Below are 18,768 nucleotides of genomic sequence, written 5' to 3'. Positions count from 1 at the left end.
AAATGATGGTGGTAACCATCCTCCTGAAGTTCTTTACTAGAACCTGATTGTTGTTCTAGTTTTTGAATTCGTGTTTGAATATCCTTTAACATCCAAGAATTTCTTCCTGGTTTTTAAGGATTTCTTCAACTCGTTGGGGTACAAAATATAACATGTTGCCATAATTTTGTGCTGTTTTCTGGATTTCTCTATGATCTAAAGAGAGTTTAGAGGAATCTGGTACTATTTCCAGAAACTTATTTGCTTGAATCATAAGTTTACCTGAGAATTTACCTGAGAATTTACCTGAGGGTACTGATGCTTCCCTTTCTGTTCTTGATATCTAACAATAGTTAGATGCTCTTGTGTATATTCCAAAATATTGGAATAAACCTTGTAAAATATTTTTCTCGAACCTAAGTTCGGATTCATAATTTTTTGAAATTCTCCTCCTCAAACATTCCGTTTCTTTATAATAATAAATACTGTGTTTGAAATAAATCAACCTAAAGCTCTGATACCATTTTCGGGGAGCGCGGGGATCAATTAAATTTATAAAGAATATGGGCAATTTTGGTAACTCAAACTTTTCTTTCTCTCTCCAGGGAGTCGAGGCTAAATTTTTTTTGATTTGGGGACTGATTCCCAACTCTCCCAAACAATAAAATCAATAAAAATTTGTTCAACTTTTGTTCAAATACAAAATTTTGCTTTGAACTCGATTCGATCAAAATTTTATTTCGAATTCTAATTCATTTAATATTTATTCCAAGTTGGATTCGTTCATCTAAGTCTAAAACATGATGAAAATATTAATATTATGTTTGGATCGAAAAATTTGATTTGAAAAATAGTAATATTATATTTGGATGGACGGATTTAATCTAATAAATAAATTGGTATCGAAATAGTTTTGCAATAAAGTTAATTTATATTCCATGTCAGAGTAGAACAAAATAGCATCTTTCAAATCAACAAATTTCACAAAAAATTTCAGCCATTCTTTTTTCACGATATTCTTCAATTTCGATAACGCACAGGTTACAAAATGGGCGGCGCAGGGCAGGCGATGAAGAGGATTCCACGCATTAAGTTCCCCCAGCGGCACCCCAAAGCTTCTGGTAATGCTCTTGCCGCCTGAATTTGTTTCATTCTTGGTGAATAAGATATTTATGATGTGATTGATATTTGCCTCATCGTTAATCTATGTTCTTATGTGGTCGTCCCTGACGTAATTGTCCCCGTGTGATGTTTAATTTGATTAATATTAAACCCTAAATTCTCTAGTCGAAATTACAGAGATGCCTGTGATTTTGATTTCGTGAATCGCGTCCTCCCACGTTTATCTCCGCAGGAAACAAATCTCGTGTAGCTGTCGCCAATAGTTTCTGTTAATTGACTGGGAAATACATGACAAGATTCATCAACTACGTGTTGCATACAGTCTTGGTGTTTAGTTTATGTTTGTATATTTAATTGATGCCAAGCAGTTGATTGTTCGACTCTTTTTCAAACATTCTTGATCCATCCTATCTAAACAGCAGCATCCCACCATCAAGAGATGGCTACAAATGAAGCGGTTGGGCCGGCATTTTTCTCAAGGTCTCCGTCCAACATGTCTGTGGGAGGAAAGGCTTCTGATCAACCAAAAAGGACGCCGGTGTCTCAAGAGGAGATTGAAATTATCATGGTATGTAAGAACGACTGATTTGAAAATTGAGGTTGATGATTTTGTTTTTCATCTTTAGTTATTTGTGACCTACTATTTATGTATTTTTTTTCCTGGGCCTTAAATAATTTCGTTGTCCATCTCTATTCCACTATTTATTTGTTTCCTTAAGTGTATATATTAATGCTTGGTGTTCTGTTTGACATTCTTTTAAATCTGTGTGTTATATCGAAGCTGTTCTGAAGAGTTGCATATGTTTGAGGTCCTATATGAGCATGGCTTGAATGCTCGTGTTAAATTACTTTTTAGAGCGTTTCGATCGAATTTAGTTTCTCTCTGCCCTAGTCAATACAATAATCATTGAAAGCCAACAAGGTTTGCAAATAGACTCAATCTTTGCACATAAATATAAACCAAGGTGCAACCATTCGATAAAGCGTGTGCCTTGGCGAGAAAGCACGAGACTTGCTACAAAGCGCCTTTAAAGTGCATGTATAATGTAGCGTAGCGATGGTGGATCCAAGTTGAAAAATAGGTGATAATTGTTCATTTTTGCTTACATAATGATGAATATTTGTCTGATGTCATTCAATAGCCTGTAATGCATATGCTGGATGATATTCGGTGAAATTAGTTACAAAATTTTAAATTTTAACTTGTTATTCTTTAGTGTCTCACTTGCATCAGTGTTAGCATCGCCTAATATCTCGTGCCTAGACTCAACAGTACCTATGCGTTTGAATGTGCCTTACACCCTGTATTTTTTGTGAGATATCGTAAATGATAAAAGAGAGAATCACAGAGGAAAAGAATCATCCCACGTACCACTTTCCCTGACTCCCGAGCAAGTGTTGTATTGGTCTCGACAGCTGATAAATCATGTTTTGGTCATCTTTTCTCAAATAAAATGTGTTTTTAAGACTTTAGTTTCCAGATCACAATTGTTAATCGGTTGTTCTCTATTTGGACAGTTGGGTGGCTGTGTCTGACCCTCGAGCAGAGCATTGCTGATACAGGGAGACTCATGGATTATTTTCAACAGTCATCGCTGACTTTGAATGAAGTTCATTTTTTCCCACCCATATTAACTGAAAGCAAATATTTTGAATTGTCTTGCGTCTTAGATGGACTCACTGACTCTCCACATAAATATTGTGTTCCAAATATGAATCGACACTGCTGAATTTTGAGTGTGTTTCTTTAATATGGCTTGTATTATTGCTTTGAGCGGCAATACACTTGTATTCTTCCGAAGACATGGTTACCTTAGTGTGTTCTTAAATCAGTTTCTTTATAAGTTATAACCTGGTGCATATTTTATTCTGTTTAGTTTAAGCATGAAAGTGCAATTCGAAGACAGGCCACCAAAGGGGTTTTTTTTTTTTTTTTCAGCGAGGAAATTTTTAAATATAATTTAATGTTTTCCACTCTAACTGTATCATCGTCGAACGTCACCAAAGGGCTTTACTTGATATAAACAGGGCATTTTATTCGTACTACGTTTTATTCTCTTTGATGGGCTTCTTCTCCATTCTTGCCTGCTTTAATTGAAGCAGCAGAGGTGCTGATAAGAAGTTGGGATTTGTGAAGAAGCATGGAGAATTGCTGATTTATAATTGACTCGTATTTTGCCAAGTAGCTTTGAGAGAATGCTAAGACTTAAGAGACGAAACTAAAGTGAATATTATCACTTACTCTTATTATAATTTTTTTTAAAAAAATTATATCTAAAACATAATCGATGTTTTTGTTGTGAAAAAGTAAAAATTTATGGTAAAAAATAAAAATCTCAAACTCTCAAAATTTACCAAACTACACACTTTATAATATTTTTCTCTCTACTCAATTGTGATTTTCTTCACAAATGAGAGATCTATTTATAGGAAATCTTTACAAATAATCCAAAAATAAAATACATCATTACCTACATCATCACACACTAATTTTCAATATTTACAACTCTTATTTTCAACATTCAAATATTCAATACTCACATTTTAAATATATTTTTCAACACTCCCCCTTGTGATGATGATCATAATGATTGTCTTCATTACGTGTTTTTATACTGCCTCGTTAAAAACCTTACTAGGAAAAACCCAGTGGGATAAAAACCATAGCAAGGGAAAAAGAGTGCAGTCACGTAAACTTCTCCTCATGTTGACACGAACAATTCTTCACAAATTTCGTAGATTGCGCATCCCAATATTATATATATGCTTTCTGAATATTGACGTAGGAAGCGCCTTTGTGAAGAGATCTGATGAATTTTCACTTGATTGAATGTGACGAACATCAATACATTTATTCTTCTCAAGCTCCTTGGTGAATGCGAAGAACTTAGGAGGAATATGTTTAGTTCTGTCGCTGTTTATGTATCCTTCTTTCATTTGAGCAACACATGCAGCATTATCTTCATATAGTATCACAGGCTTCTCGTCGAATGTTAATCCGCATGAGATTTGGATATGTTGGGTCATTGATTTTAACCACACACATTCACGACTTGCTTCATGTAGTGCAATAATCTCGGCATGATTTGATGAAATTGTTACAAGCGTTTGTTTCTGTGAACGCCAAGAAATTGCAGTGCCTCCACGAGTAAAAACATATCCAGTTTGGGAACGTGCCTTGTGTGGATCAGATAAGTATCCAGCATCGGCATAACCAATTATACTTGGATTAGCATCTTTTGAATTCAAAAATCCCAAGTCTGTCGCTCCTCGTAGATAACGGAATATATGTTTAATTCCGTTCCAGTGTCTCTTTGTTGGATATGTGCTAAATCTTGCCAACAAATTTACGGCAAAAGATATATCAGGCCTTGTATAATTTGTAAGATACATAAGGGCACCGATAGCACTTAGATATGGTACTTCTGGACCAAAAATATCTTCATCTTCTTCACATGGTCGGAATGGATCCTTTTCTATGTTTAATGATCTAATAACCATTGGAGTACTTAAAGGATTTGATTTATCCATATTAAAACGTTTAAGGATATTTTCTGTATAATTTGTCTGGTAAACAAACATTTCACATTCTTTTTGTTCAATTTGTAAACCCAGACAATACTTGGTTTTTCCAAGATCCTTCATTTCAAATTCTTCCTTCAAGTATGACACAACTTCTTGAATTTCCTTATTCGTTCCAATGATGTTTAAATCATCAACATATACAGCAATAATTACGCATCCTGATGTTGTTTTCTTAATGAAAACACAAGGGCATATTGAATTATTTACATATCCCTCTTTCATCAAGTGATCACTTAGTCGATTATACCACATTCGACCAGATTGCTTTAACCCATATAATGATCTTTGTAATTTCACAGAATAACATTATCTGGGTTTTGAACTTTGTGCTTCAGGCATCTTAAATCCTTCAGGGATTTTCATATATATATTACTATCAAGTGATCCATATAAGTAAGCTGTAACAACATCCATAAGACGCATTTCTAAATTTTCAGATACCGCCAAGCTAATCAAATACCAAAACGTAATTGCATCCCTCACGGGAGAATACGTTTCTTCATAATCAATTCCAGGCCTTTGAGAAAAACCTTGTGCAACAAGTCGAGCTTTATATCTCACTATTTCATTTTTCTCATTTCGCTTTCGAATAAAAACTCATTTGTATCCAACAGGTTTTACACCTTCAGGTGTAAGGACTATAGGTCCAAAAACATTACGTTTATTTAGCGAATCCAATTCAACCTGGATGGCTTCTTTCCATTTTATCCAATCCTGCCGATTTTTACATTCACCAAAAGATTTTGGTTCATGATCTTCATTATCATTTATGATGTCGATTGCCACATTATAAGAAAATATATCATCAATTTTTTCTATATCTTTTCGGTTCCATATTTTTCCAGTATTAATGTAATTGATAGAGATTTCATGATTCTCGTCAGATTGTGGTTCTGACAGAATATTTTCATCATCATGTGTTTCTTCAGGAACACCATTCTCTATTTTGTGATCATCATGTGTTTCTTCAGGAACATCATTCTTTATTTTGTGATCATCGTGTTTCTCTATAAATTTTCTTTTTCGAGGATTTTTATCCTTGGAACCGACTGGCCTTCCACGCTTCAGGCGTTTAATGACATCATGAGTATCTTCAATTTGTTTCTTTGGAATTTCAATTCGAGCAGGGGCATTTACAGCATGTATATATGATTTAGTTACCCCTTTTGTGTCAGCAAATGCATCTGGTATTTGATTGGCTATTCTTTGCAAATGTACAATTTGTTGTACATCTTTTTCACATTGTTTTGTTCTTGGATCCAGATGTAACAATGATGATACATGCCATGTAATTTCCTTTTCGGTATGTTTTTGTTCTCCCCCTAACATTGGGAAGATTTCCTCATTAAAATGACAATCAGCAAAACGTGCTGTGAACACGTCGCCTGTCTGAGGTTCAAGATATCGAATGAATGATGGACTATCATAACCGATATAAATTCCAACCTTTCTTTGAGGTCCCATTTTCTTTCGTTGCGGTGGTGCAATAGGCACATACACCATACATCCAAAAATTATCAGATGAGAAATGTCTGGTTCTTTACCAAATGCAAGCTGCAATGGGGAGTATTTATGATATGCACTTGGTCTGATGCGAATTAATGAAGCAGCGTGTAAAATTGCATGTCCCTATATAGAAATAGGGAGCTTTGTTTTCATAATCATTGGTCTAGCAATCATTTGCAGACGTTTAATCAATGATTCAGCCAATCCATTCTGTGTATGTACATGAGCAACATGATGCTCAACAATGATTCCCATAGACATACAATAATCATTGGAAGTCTGGGAAGTAAATTCACCAGCATTATCAAGTCTAATTTTCTTGATTGTATAATCGGGAAATTGATTCCTCAATTTTATTATTTGAGCAAGTAATCTTGCAAATGCAACATTTCGATTTGACAATAAACATACATGTGACCATCTGCTGGAGGCATCAATCAATACCATAAAGTATCTGAATGGTCCACATGGTGGATGGATTGGTCCACAAATATCACCCTGAATACGTTCAAGAAACATTGGTGATTCAGTTTGGATTTTGGCTGGTGATGGTCTTATAATAAGTTTTCCAAGAGAACATGCTTTACATTGAAACTTATTATTCTGAAAGATCTTCTGGTCTTTCAGCGGATGACCATGTGTATTTTCTATAATTCTTCGCATCATTGTTGAACCAGGATGTCCCAATCGATCATGTCAATTGGTTAATATTGAAGAATTATCAACTACCATGTTTGATTCAATCGGACTTATATGTGTATAATGCAATCCAGTATGGAGCATTGGTATTTTTTCAATCACATATTTTTTTCCTGATTTATATGTGATAAGACACATATATTTCTTATTCCCTTCATTCATTGTTTGAGTATCATACCCATGGGAATATATATCATTAAAACTCAACAAATTTCTTTTCGATTGTGGTGAATATAAAGCATCATTGATAAAAAATTTTGTACCATTAGGTAACAAAAATTGTGCTTTACCACATTCTTTAATCAAGTTTACAGGACCTGATATTGTATTCACCCTTGTTTTTGTTGGTTTTAGTTCCAAGAAATATCTTTTATCTCGGAGGATAGTGTGCGTTGTACCACTATCGGGTATGCAAACTTCAGCTTTGCTCATAGTATTTTCCATATTTCAACTTCAAAAAATATATGCAATGAAATAAAATTACTGACAATAAAATGCAAAAATATAGCACACAATAAAACATTATCATATGGGTACATAAAATATTTTACATATTTATTCCACCAGCAAATTGATCATTGTCTGAGAAATCAATCAGAAAATCTCCAGCATCAAAATGAGTTGAATCACTCAAAGGTTCACTTTGTTCAGTGAAGTTGGTCTCCTTTTCTTTCCCCTTTAATGATTCTTTATAAAGTTTACAAAGATGCTCAGGGGCTCGACAAATACGGGACCAATGTCCTGGAGTACCACATCTGAAACAAGAACTTTCATATCTTTTTGAGTGATTCTCATTAACACTCATATTTTCATGATGCCTTTTCTGTGGATGGTTTGGGACGTTCTTTTGAGATGAGTTATAAAAGTAACTATCTCGATTATTTTCAAAACCACGGCCGCGTCCACGACCACGACCACGACCACTTCCACGTCCACATCCACGACCACGACCTCGATTTCGTCCTCGACCAAAATCTTGTTTATAACTTTGATTTTGGTTTCCAGATTTAAATTCATTTTTGCTTACGACATTTACTTCAGGAAATGCCGTTGAACCAGTGGGTCGTGCCTGATGATTTCTCACTAAATTCATTTGTTCGAATCTTTCTTTTAATCCCTTCCACAAAGCCATGGGATGCCAACGCAAAAATATCATGGCTTTTGCCTTTTCTTGGGATGTCGATATGCCATTTTTTTTTATGGTCTCATTTAGACCCAATGACTCAAGATGCATTTATACATCGAGAGTCCATGACATATAATTTTTTTTCCGTGATATCAAGAGCAATGAATTCGAGTTTTGCCAAGTTTGACATGGTGGTACTAAAAAAAATTACGATGCATTTTATTAGTTAATGAATATTGCAATACAAAGTAATGGATAAACAACAAGTACAAGTATTTGTAAAAATAAAGAAAACACACGAGGAGGATATTCTCCGATAAATAAAAGACTCGTGAGTATGATAACCAAAATAATTAAAAATAACTTTGAGAAAGTCATCTTCTTTTTTCTTCGAAAAATTTGATGAAGAATAATTTTTAGAGAAGAAGAGAAAGTTGGAGTGATTGAATGTGTTTGTGAGATGATATTTATAGGGCAAAAACTAGCCGTTTTGTTACCGTTTATGACCGTTGGTGTACAAAAAATAAATGTATGTATTTGTATAATTTTATGGTAATAATATGGTGAATATAATATTAATCATGTTTAAATAATTATGTATATCATATCACATTATTATAATGAGGTGTCGTAAGTTATTTTGTTTAAAAATCTTATAAGCTTTTATACTTGTCGTATCCCTTACCGGGAGTGTGGGATGTCGTCTTAACATCCTCCCAGGATTTATAACAAGTTTTTGAAAAATTTATTTTTATTATTTCTAATAATAACATTATATTATATATTAAATATATACACAATAAATAAATAACAGTAAAATAAATATTATTACATTTGTTACTTTTTTCTTCTGTTTGGAGCTTGGAAAAATATGGAGGACTTTTAGAGCTTCGTGCTGATAACGTGTTGTGAAAAAGTAAAAATTTATGGTAAAAAGTAAAAATCTCAAACTCTCAAAATTTACCAAACTACACACTTTATAATATTTTTCTCTCTACTCAATTGTGATTTTCTTCACAAATGAGAGATCTATTTATAGGAAATCTTTACAAATAATCCAAAAATAAAATACATCATTACCTACATCATCACACTAATTTTCAATATTTACAACTCTTATTTTCAACATTCAAATATTCAACATTCAAATATTCAATACTCACATTTTAAATATATTTTTCAACAGTTTTAACACAGTTTTGTAACACCATTACGGCCATAAAATATATATATATATATATACACACATATATGTAATAATAAGAGCAAGTGGATGTTATTAATAATAATTAATTACATGTTTGAGAATTGCATTGATTGATTATTATAAATAAAAATTGTCAGCAATACATAAATTTATTTTATTTGTGAAAACGACGATTAGGAGCATAACAGCTAAATTTTTGGGATGTTATGTATTTAGTTAAGCAATAACATGAATATAAAATTTGGTAAAAACATATTTCTTAGAAAATTATTAAAAACGAAGTGATAAAATCATTTTATTTTGAGCACGAGAAACCGGATTCATGGAAATAAACCAAAGGATTGGGATTTCGAATTTTGGAAACAATAAGCGCCAAATATTTGTGTATGAGGTCGTAAAGTAAGATAACCGATTAATGAATGATGTTAACCGTACTTATTTATGGCAATAGCTAATTAACCAAGGCGAAAACTTGTGTGAGACGATCTCACGGATCGTATTTTGTGAAATAAATCTCTTATTTGGGTCATCCATGAAAAAATATTATTGTTTATGCTAAGTGTATTATTTTTTATTGTGAATATCGACAAGATTGACCCGTCTCACATATAAAGATTTGTGAGACCGTCTCACAAGATACCTAATTAACCAATCTACCACTCGGCACTCACAATATTTTTCACTTGCCAATTTAAGTACTTGGGAAGAAACTAAAGTTGTCATTTGAATAACGACTTAATAATACTAAATAAAACAAAAATAATCTAAATATGAATAAAAAGATTAAAAATTATAAAATTCTATGACATCCGAAATATAAAAATCAAATAATGAATTTGAAATTTCTTGATTTGATATCTACAACTAAACATGAACATTATATCAGATGAACATATGCTGATTGTACCATGTTTTGAAGTATTTTTTCTACATATTCTTGATGAATTTTTCCCCACAATTTGATGAGTTGGTTCTTTAAAACGGCGGATTAATGCAAGATCTTTATTGAATTTTAACGTTAAGATATGTAGTAATATACAGCTTGTCCCTGTCCTCGAATCCAGCCGACCCAAGTCCCCCAATACAGAAGGAAAAATAGACCAACTTATGAAATGATTTTTGAAGAACGTACCTGATATCAACAAGAACTTCAACGATCAACATTCTGAAGGAGATGGGAGATGGTGACATTCAGCTGTCTCGGATTTCAGTCCAAGTAAGAGACTGAAACCGAGGGAACTTGGTTTCCCTTATAACCAGAGAAAGTTTGACAAAACAATAGTACAGAACATGAAAGTAATATTTATTGAAGTAAATAAACAACAAGAGAAGAGATGATACGGTAAGAAAATAGGATACGCAGTTCAAAAACATAAGAATATAAATCGTCTCAATGTGTACTTTCTGGAGAATGATGTATCCGACTTAAATTTACTGACCCAGACACCAAAGACTCTGGCATCATTCCCTCAGATACCTCTGAAAAGAAATCAGAATTAAGTAAAGTAACACATTCAGTACCATCCAAATTCAGTTCTTCAATGTTACCGTCATTTTTCATGTTTGCAGGTAAACTAGTATCGAATCCATTGTCGCTTCCCACAGGCAGATGCTTCTCTTCAACAATATGGTCCTGCTGAACAAGGTTGGATGCCAGATCAACCTGCATGTTGATCTCTAAGGTGGAAACTGGCTCTTCGGATTTTATCATTGCGACAGCAACTGGTAGAATGGGCTTCTCATGGGTGGCTTCAGTGCAACCTTCTACTTTTAGCAAAGTATTCATACGATTAACATATACATCAGTGTTAACAAGGGCAGGGCCATCCTCGGCACTTAGAATGTCACCAACAGAAGATTGCTTCTCGGCTGTATTGTCTTCTGCGTCCGGACCCTCTTGATGGGACTCAGGAATTGAGAATTTCTCCCCAGCCACAACTTTATCAAAGCTATCCTTCTGCCTTTCATACAGAGACATTGCTCTCTAGAACACGAGGGTCAAAATCAGTAAGATAACAAGTGATACAAAAAAATAACGACATCAAATGTGCTCCACTTTGTATCAAACCAAATTGCCAGAACAAGGAAATATATCTTTTAGAAAAAAAACAATGAATTAGTGTGTCTTAAATATTGGCAAAGTTTAAAAATTATATGGATCAAGCAAAGGCAACCAACAGAATAAATATGCAAACAAATATTCCCACGAGAGTACCACAAACAGTTGCTTTTGCCCAACAGAATCAATATGAGAGCAAATATTCCCAAGAGAGTACCACAAACAATTACTTTTGCCCTCAGCTTGTCAGTAAAAGAATGTGACTATATTATTTATGCAGACCAAAACCAATCCAACGAAACTAATGATGCTCAGCTATTTGTCTTTCCTTCTGTGGACACCTCCTAGCAGATGAGGCCGAAAGCACTAGCCGTGATTTATAGAAAAACATAATTACATGCATTTATTACGTGATAAATATGCACACAAATTGGGCACCAAACTTATTGTTTTATTACAGTGATAAACTTGCATAAGACAGTCCACCTTTCTGCACTAGTAGGGGTCATCAATGCATGTGTGAAATGAATAATTTACATGAGCATTATTATATTATGATCTTCTGTGGATAAGATTTTCTGTGTGCATTTACATCAATAACAAATGCACCAAACTATACCATGAAAACAGAATCATCCTTCAGCGTAGGCAGGAAATATCTCAAAATTTGGTGAGATTCCACTCTAGCTTCTCCAGCTTCCTGTCATACAAAAAAGGAAAATATATCAAATTTTAAATTAAAAAATCCGAGCAGAACACTAAGATGGCGTTCATCATTTTATATACAATTTTACCTCGATGAACAATATTTTAGAATCATCTATATCAGAAACAATGATCTGGTCCATATTACAGAATCCTGAGCACTGATTCAATAAATCAGGTTCAGTAAGATCCGCAGAAATGTCAAGCTTTGAAAGGTAAACATGGCAAAGCAGCACATCATCCTTCTTTGATATATTAGCAGCATCACCAGAGTCCTCTGGAATGATTTGGGGAGTCTTAACAGAATTATTTTCAGAGCCATAGTTCGATTGATTGACATCATTGCTCTCTGCCTGTTGGCCAGGAAAAGTTTGTTCATTCCACACCGGCCGAATGGACTGAGAAGCTGATACTTCATCTGCATTCTGTGTAAAATTATTCTCTTGCTCGGAAGATATCTCCAAACTCGCAGTTCTATTTGGCCCCTTCCACAAATCTCCAGTTGTATCCCATCCTTGTCCATCAGGCAGATTTCTAGAATGGTCCCAACCTGGCCTTCCATAAATGTGAGATTCATCCCTCAAGGAAGCATTACGTGCATCCCAAGCATGCAACGGAGGAAAATGGTCGTCAACAGGATTGCGCCATACCATTGGGCGTCCAGGGCCAGAAAATATTTCAGTATTTCGCATATGGAAAGGAGCAGAATGGTTTGTGTCCACTGATGGTCTGATGCCAAACAATGGCGTTTGAAACGGCTGCATCATCGAATGAAAATTAACAGGAGGAGGAGCATGAGGGAAAGGCATGAAGCCATTCACAAGAGGAGAAGGCCAGCTTGGAACACCTCTCCAAGCATTTCCATGCGCTCTTCCCATGTTAGGATCACCACTCCTTCTATGACGACTGTTTGACTTAAATCTACTGTCGTCTTCACCAGAACCTATCAATGGGCTTTCCACCCCTGTCCGAAAGTTGGGAGGAGGTGGAAAAGACTTAGAACTGCCAGATAGATGTCTGTTTCTCATAAAAGGAGAAGACCCAGACACAGTATCAGCATCAGCATCAGCTTGTGAAAGTTCATTGCCAGGAAACATATCCATGACCGACTCATGCCTTCCCCTACCTTCCTTACCAGAGTATTCATTCACATCTCGGGAGCCACCACTCCTCTGAGTCGATTCTTCAACATCAATACTCCGCCTGACATCAGACCTACTAAATTGTCTCCGATCAATACTGGTTGGAGGAGATTTTTCTGTAAGTTGGGTGGGTGATGAGCGACTATCTGATTTCAAACATCTTTCACCAAAACCTCCTAAATGGCCATCTTCTTTTTGAACTTGTTTCTCCTTTGACCAAGACAAAGAAGTCTTCTCAGATCCTCCAATAGCACTATTATAATCTCTCGTAGAAGTTAAATTGTGCTGATGTCTTTCTTCATAACCATATTCCCTGTACATGGACTCATCTTGCTTTGAGAGTCTGAGGAAAATAACAAGGATGTCTAAACATGTGTTTGAACAGACAGTATAGATAATGACATAATTTTTTCAAGAGATGCATAAGCTACAACGTCAGAAAAAAAATAAAAGTAATTTCAAATTATAAGAACTAAAAAAACCAGAAATTTCTGAAGTGGTAGGGTTAAAAAATGGGCAATTAACGTCAAATGCCAAGTTGGAATCAAGGATGGGAAGAGTAGCATTTCAGCCATTGGTCCAAAGACCACCGAACAACATACTACCGATACAGAACCAATTCAATGCCTCACTAACTAACCCATAAAACTTCACTAAGAAGGATAAAAACACCACTGTTTTAACATTACCACAAACCTACCCAGTACAGAAAAAGACACCAAAACTTTTTCCTCCTTATTTAGAAAATACAGTTCAGAATCATAAGAAAGCAGAAGAGACACTGCAACAAGGACCATAGAGAAGGATCGGTGGTAGGTAAGCATCATGACAATAAAAATAAAAATAAAAATAAAAACCAAAACAAATACACCAATATTAGACTAAATATATAATCGTAGATGGAAACAATGTAAAACAAAGCATCATGAGATTTGATTCAGCTAATAGAGGCATCAGAGAAAACCACAGAAAGCCAATATATTAGATGGACGAAGTAAAACAAGTTGGGGAATCTGATCCTCTAAAATATCCCATCCATTCATGTTAATACTTTAAAGGCTTTCAAATTATTGTGTTAGAAGAATTGTGCCCAGCCTGCAGGTTGCTGCTTTACACATTCGTTATAATTTATACATGCTAACAAATTTGAAGAATCCTTGAGAGTTCCAAAAAAAGAGCAGCATACACATACAATTACAGGTTTCAAAATCCATTGAGCTTTTGACAATATTTCTTTTAAAATGTAATGATTTAAATGGTTGAAAAACAGCTTTTGCATGTCAATTTAAATCAATTTCCTTTATTCATTAACTTATGATTATCCTCAAGTTCTTACTCAAAGAATCAACTTGATCACTAAACCATCTATTTTCCATAAAACACAATTCAAAAATTTCAAAGATAGCATCTTCTACTGCCAGAATCCTACCTAGTTCAGAGAGCACACCAAACATTATAACCCACTCCATTCAAGATAACAGAGATGTTAGTATGTTACATTATTAAAGTATAAAGAAAAAACGTTTCATGCTTACTATTCATCCAAAGTTTTGTAAATATGTCAGACACACTTAGTCAAAAATATCCTTCAAAATGTTATTATTGCATACCTGTAGCGATCCCTTGGAGCTAGAGAACTTGAGCTCGGTGAACTGCGCCGTCTACTATGGCTGGAATTAATCTCTACATCAGCATTCCTAGATGCAGACTGCCCCCTATTAGGGGTTGAATCTACTCTTGAACCACCTTTTTCTGCTTCGAATCTTTGACCATTGGTGGTTAGGGATTTAATATCATTATAATCCCCTTTTTCATTAGGTCTCTTTATGCCCTGATCATCTCTGTTCCTAGCAGTTCGTTCATCATGGGTTGGACTATAATTGTATGCACTTGATTTTCTAGAATGATAATCAGCAGCATAAACATCATCAATTGAGTGCTTAAGGTCAGATTTATCAACAGAACGATCCCTAGTGGCTCTTTCATCCCTGTACTTTGCTTCTCTAAGACTCTTCCCTCTATCAAAATCACTTCCCTGCTTACTATCGTTATGCCGACTCTCTCTTTCAACATCTTCTCGGTGCTTTTCTTCCTTGTGTCTAATATCTCTATTGGAATCTTCTTTATGAATGTTGCTCCCACGTCTATCTTTGTCACCATCTTCATAATATCTTTCATCTCCATGTCTACCCTTTTTGCTACCATCTTCACGATATCGATCATCCCTGCGTCTGCGTTCCCTTTCACCATCTTCATGGCGTCTATCATCCCTATTTCGACTGTCTCTTTCAGTGCCCTCCCTATACTTGTTATATCTCCACTTGGTATCTCTCTCTCCATCTTCTCGATGCCTTTCATCTTTACTTCTATTTTCTTTATCATCATCTTCACGATATCTATCCTCTCGACGCCTGCCATCTTTCTCACCATCTGTTCTATGCTTGTCGCCCCGATATTTATTATCTTTGCTGGTTTCTTTGTGGTATTTTTCATCCCTTTGCCTATCATCTTTGTGGTCATCTTCATGACATTTATCTGCATAAATTTCAACTTTGTGCTTCTCATCTCTATATTTCAGATCCTTGACACGGTCAGTTCTTGATGTGAATCCTCTCTCCTCACCATCTTTAAAGGCATCATGATGTTTACCCCAATCACTGGAACCTTCTCTTCTCCTTCGTATCCTCTTCTCTAGTTCTTTATCAAATTCAGAATTCCGTGACTCGTCTCGTACAGGAAAATCTGAAAAAAGAAAGAAAAAGAAATTAACAATTACAATGTTGCCTACTCCTTTTCAGGGTTAGTGCTTCAACAAAAACAATTGTCAGCAGGGAGCAACCACCCTCAAATAATCATTTTTGCATTACCCTGTGACTGATGAACCCAAAATATATACTAAAAGAATTGTAAGAGATTTTCTCGAGCCTCAGAAGTCAGAACAAGTCATATAAATCAGTTGGCAGGTTATAAGATACCTTATCCAAAGCAACAGGCCACAATGAGGAAGAATAAGAAAAAACACTCTCCTGCCATGAATTGTGCATATATACAAGGAGAAATGGCGACAAGAACAAAATATGCCTGTCAATCGAGAGTAAAGATCTACCATTAAGCAAAAATTATAATGTTTTCGACCAAAATGCAATGAAATCTCCAATTTAAGTCCTGAGAAAGCAATTTTAAAATGTGAAAAAAATGAACAATTGAGCAAGAATATGTCAAGACTACAGAAGAGCAACAATTTGTGGAAACCAAATAAATTTTTCTCATGCTTCCAGTTCATCAATTTGACACGACCATCCTGTATCATTATAATATTAGGTACCCAGCACTGCAGCACTTGGCCAACCCCAAAGGAAAGTTTTTTTTTAAAAAAAAGGAGGCTTTCGAGATCTTCAGAAGCTAATGGGCCCGAAGAGTACAGAACAATGTCAGCTAGAATCACACGACTATAAGCTCACTCATAATTTGAAAAAGGAAAACAATGTTACTCGTCTGCAAAGCAAATCTAAATACACTAGGCTCATCTATGGTAAGGACTTGGATTGGACTAAATCACCAAATATATGCTCCAGAAACTCAAAAGTACGCACACGAGCTCAAAAAGCCCATTCATTCAAGACAAAGATCAAATAACCAAACATATCTTCTAAATTGCATAGTGGTTAAAGTTACAATGTCAGGAATCGACGAAAAAGTATAGAATGAAAAATTAAAGCTCCAATCATGTTCCCACTTAATGTTATCACGAGAACTACGCACATAACAGGGATAAAATTCAATAATGGGACACCAACAATCAGAGTTTTCAATCACACATGTTCATGCCACTACAAAGTTACCTTACCAGAGTTTTCTCGGACCCGTTTCAACTGTCTCTCTACAATAAGATCCACCTGCTGCAACCCCGTCCGCTTGGCAACATCAACATCTGATAGTTTTGCCTCATCCACTCGGTTCCTCTCCTGACCCTTCTCCTTCTCCTGACTGCGATCCTTGTCCTTACTTTCCTTTCCTTCTTTTCGAACAGAATAATCCCTCTCGGACTTCCTTTTTGACTCAGTTTTACTCTTACCCTCATCTTCCTCCACAACTACAGATCCCAAACTATCTTTTTTCTCTCCCGTACTTCCACTCTCATACTTTTTACTCTTGTTCCTCGAATTGTCACCTTTATTGCTGAATTCGTTTGATTTAGGTTCCACTTTAAAGGCTTCCATTTTAGTTGTTTCATTTACCATAACCCTGTCACTTTTCCCTATCTCATTATCACCCCCACTCCACCTGTCACCACCAACACCAAAATCAGAATTCTCTTTCCGCCGTTTGGATGAAAAATAGTTCTCAGAGGCCCCACCATTCTCATGCTCGATTATATTTTCAACTTCCTTCCCTTCTCTAATCTGGGATGAACCTATGCGCTTCTCACCATATGCTGAATCCCGGCTAACCTTAACCAAGTTATCATCTTTACAGCTTTTGTCTTTCATCTTTACATCCTCTTCAGAATCAGAATAATCCCTCGAACTGTGTTTACTCTGTCTATGAGATTTGTGCTTCGCACTCCTGGGCATAACTGTAACTTCCTTCGTCTATCACCAAAAACAAAATCCAAACTCGCAAACGCTAGCTTTCCCTCTCACTGTCGCCAAGCCACAACAAAACCACCCAAAACTTTATTTCAGATTACCTTTACCGACAAAGTAAAATCAAGCGTATACACTGATGAGAGTTAATTCGCCACACAACTGCATAAGAAGAAAAAAAGACAAAAAAAATTCACATTCAGAAAACTAGAAACCTTAATTCGAATGGTAGCCAAACAAAACTTCCAAACAGTCGAATCTAATCAGAGAAACACATAGCCTTTGAAATTCTAATCAGAACCTGAGTTCTCTGCGCCTGAAAATCAAACTGTTGACAATCAAAAGACTTTGACCCCCACCCAGATCGCACGATTCAGCCGGAGAAAAGGGGAAATCTATCCGAAAATACACCAATCACTAGCAAGAAAAATGCATTTCCCAGTATGTAATCTGAAAATCAATCCCACGGAGAAAAGGAATCGTGCAAGAGGACAGTAAGCGCGAAGAACAAATTGGAAAATTCCCGAGACGGAGAGATGGGAGGCGAAGCTTGGTGTTTGGTAAATTGAAACGTGAATCGTATTGGAGAATCGCGGATAACAGGAGACTGGAATGACCATAATAACCCTGCAACGTACGACTATTTACGACCTTAGGGCTCTGGCCACGCCGCTGCGGACACCTGGGAGTAGGGTGAGGGACAATGCTTGTGCTTTGATGATGATTTTGAAATGCTGAAAAAAATATAATAATTTGTGATTTAATTATCACAAACAAATCAATAGAGTAAATATTCATCTTTTAGTATATATAATGATTTTATATACTTTATCTAGGTAAAGTTTTATAGCAAGGAGAAGTTGGGAGATCTGATGTTAGGATTTGAGATTGATTTAGAGAGCATGAGCAAATAATCTCAACAAATTCTAATATTTCAATTGGGTTAGCAACACTAAAATGAAATTTTTGTCAGTTGAATATCAATAAACCAACTGGGTATCAATAAGCCAACATTTTTTCACTGCGTGGAAATAAGCTAATTGATAAGGTTT

The 18,768-nt window shown here is 35.4% G+C and overlaps 2 protein-coding genes across 6 annotated transcripts; one reads left to right on the top strand and one right to left on the bottom strand.

The window, feature by feature from the left end:
• The first annotated feature begins 887 nt into the window (after positions 1–887).
• On the top strand, positions 888–2,952 carry LOC142519392 (uncharacterized). 4 transcript variants are annotated; one of them, XM_075622393.1, is made up of 3 exons: positions 888–1,100; positions 1,524–1,669; positions 2,583–2,952. In XM_075622393.1, exons 1-3 carry the CDS (start codon positions 1,028–1,030, stop codon positions 2,829–2,831), a joined length of 468 nt encoding a protein of 155 aa, XP_075478508.1. In that variant the 5' UTR covers positions 888–1,027; the 3' UTR covers positions 2,832–2,952. The 4 variants fall into 4 exon arrangements, with proteins under 4 accessions (XP_075478508.1, XP_075478511.1, XP_075478507.1 ...); XM_075622396.1 differs by having other exon boundaries at positions 889–1,100; positions 2,620–2,952; XM_075622392.1 differs by having other exon boundaries at positions 890–1,100; positions 1,521–1,669.
• Positions 2,953–10,510: 7,558 nt separating this feature from the next.
• Positions 10,511–18,400, bottom strand: LOC142519004 (uncharacterized). Of its 2 annotated transcripts, none has more exons than XM_075621880.1 (6): positions 17,821–18,400; positions 16,978–17,722; positions 14,741–15,872; positions 12,078–13,473; positions 11,903–11,983; positions 10,511–11,208 (listed from the first exon to the last, which is right to left on the bottom strand). In XM_075621880.1, exons 2-6 carry the CDS (start codon positions 17,702–17,704, stop codon positions 10,615–10,617), a joined length of 3,930 nt encoding a protein of 1,309 aa, XP_075477995.1. In that variant the 5' UTR covers positions 17,705–17,722; positions 17,821–18,400; the 3' UTR covers positions 10,511–10,614. The 2 variants fall into 2 exon arrangements, with proteins under 2 accessions (XP_075477995.1, XP_075477994.1); XM_075621879.1 differs by having other exon boundaries at positions 16,978–17,878; positions 18,018–18,399.
• Positions 18,401–18,768: the final 368 nt, after the last annotated feature.

The sequence above is a fragment of the Primulina tabacum genome, chromosome 11 (assembly GCF_025594145.1).
Source record: "Primulina tabacum isolate GXHZ01 chromosome 11, ASM2559414v2, whole genome shotgun sequence".
In the NCBI taxonomy this organism is placed as follows: domain Eukaryota; kingdom Viridiplantae; phylum Streptophyta; class Magnoliopsida; order Lamiales; family Gesneriaceae; genus Primulina; species Primulina tabacum.
The sequence above is the reverse complement of the archived record's forward strand: the minus strand, read 5'-3'. Positions and strand labels throughout refer to the sequence as shown.

Excerpts from the sequence above, each read along its gene's own strand:
- LOC142519004 (XM_075621880.1), bottom strand. The coding sequence starts at position 17,704 with ATGCCCAGGAGTGCGAAGCACAAATCTCATAGACAGAGTAAACACAGT. Across the intron at positions 11,984-12,077 it reads CTAAAATATTGTTCATCGAG|GAAGCTGGAGAAGCTAGAGT; the intron begins GTAAAATTGTAT and ends TTTGTATGACAG. Across the intron at positions 11,209-11,902 it reads AGGATGATTCTGTTTTCATG|AGAGCAATGTCTCTGTATGA; the intron begins GTATAGTTTGGT and ends CTCGTGTTCTAG.
- LOC142519392 (XM_075622392.1), top strand. The coding sequence starts at position 1,028 with ATGGGCGGCGCAGGGCAGGCGATGAAGAGGATTCCACGCATTAAGTTC. Across the intron at positions 1,101-1,520 it reads GCGGCACCCCAAAGCTTCTG|CAGCATCCCACCATCAAGAG; the intron begins GTAATGCTCTTG and ends CTATCTAAACAG. Across the intron at positions 1,670-2,582 it reads AGGAGATTGAAATTATCATG|ATCACAATTGTTAATCGGTT; the intron begins GTATGTAAGAAC and ends TTTAGTTTCCAG.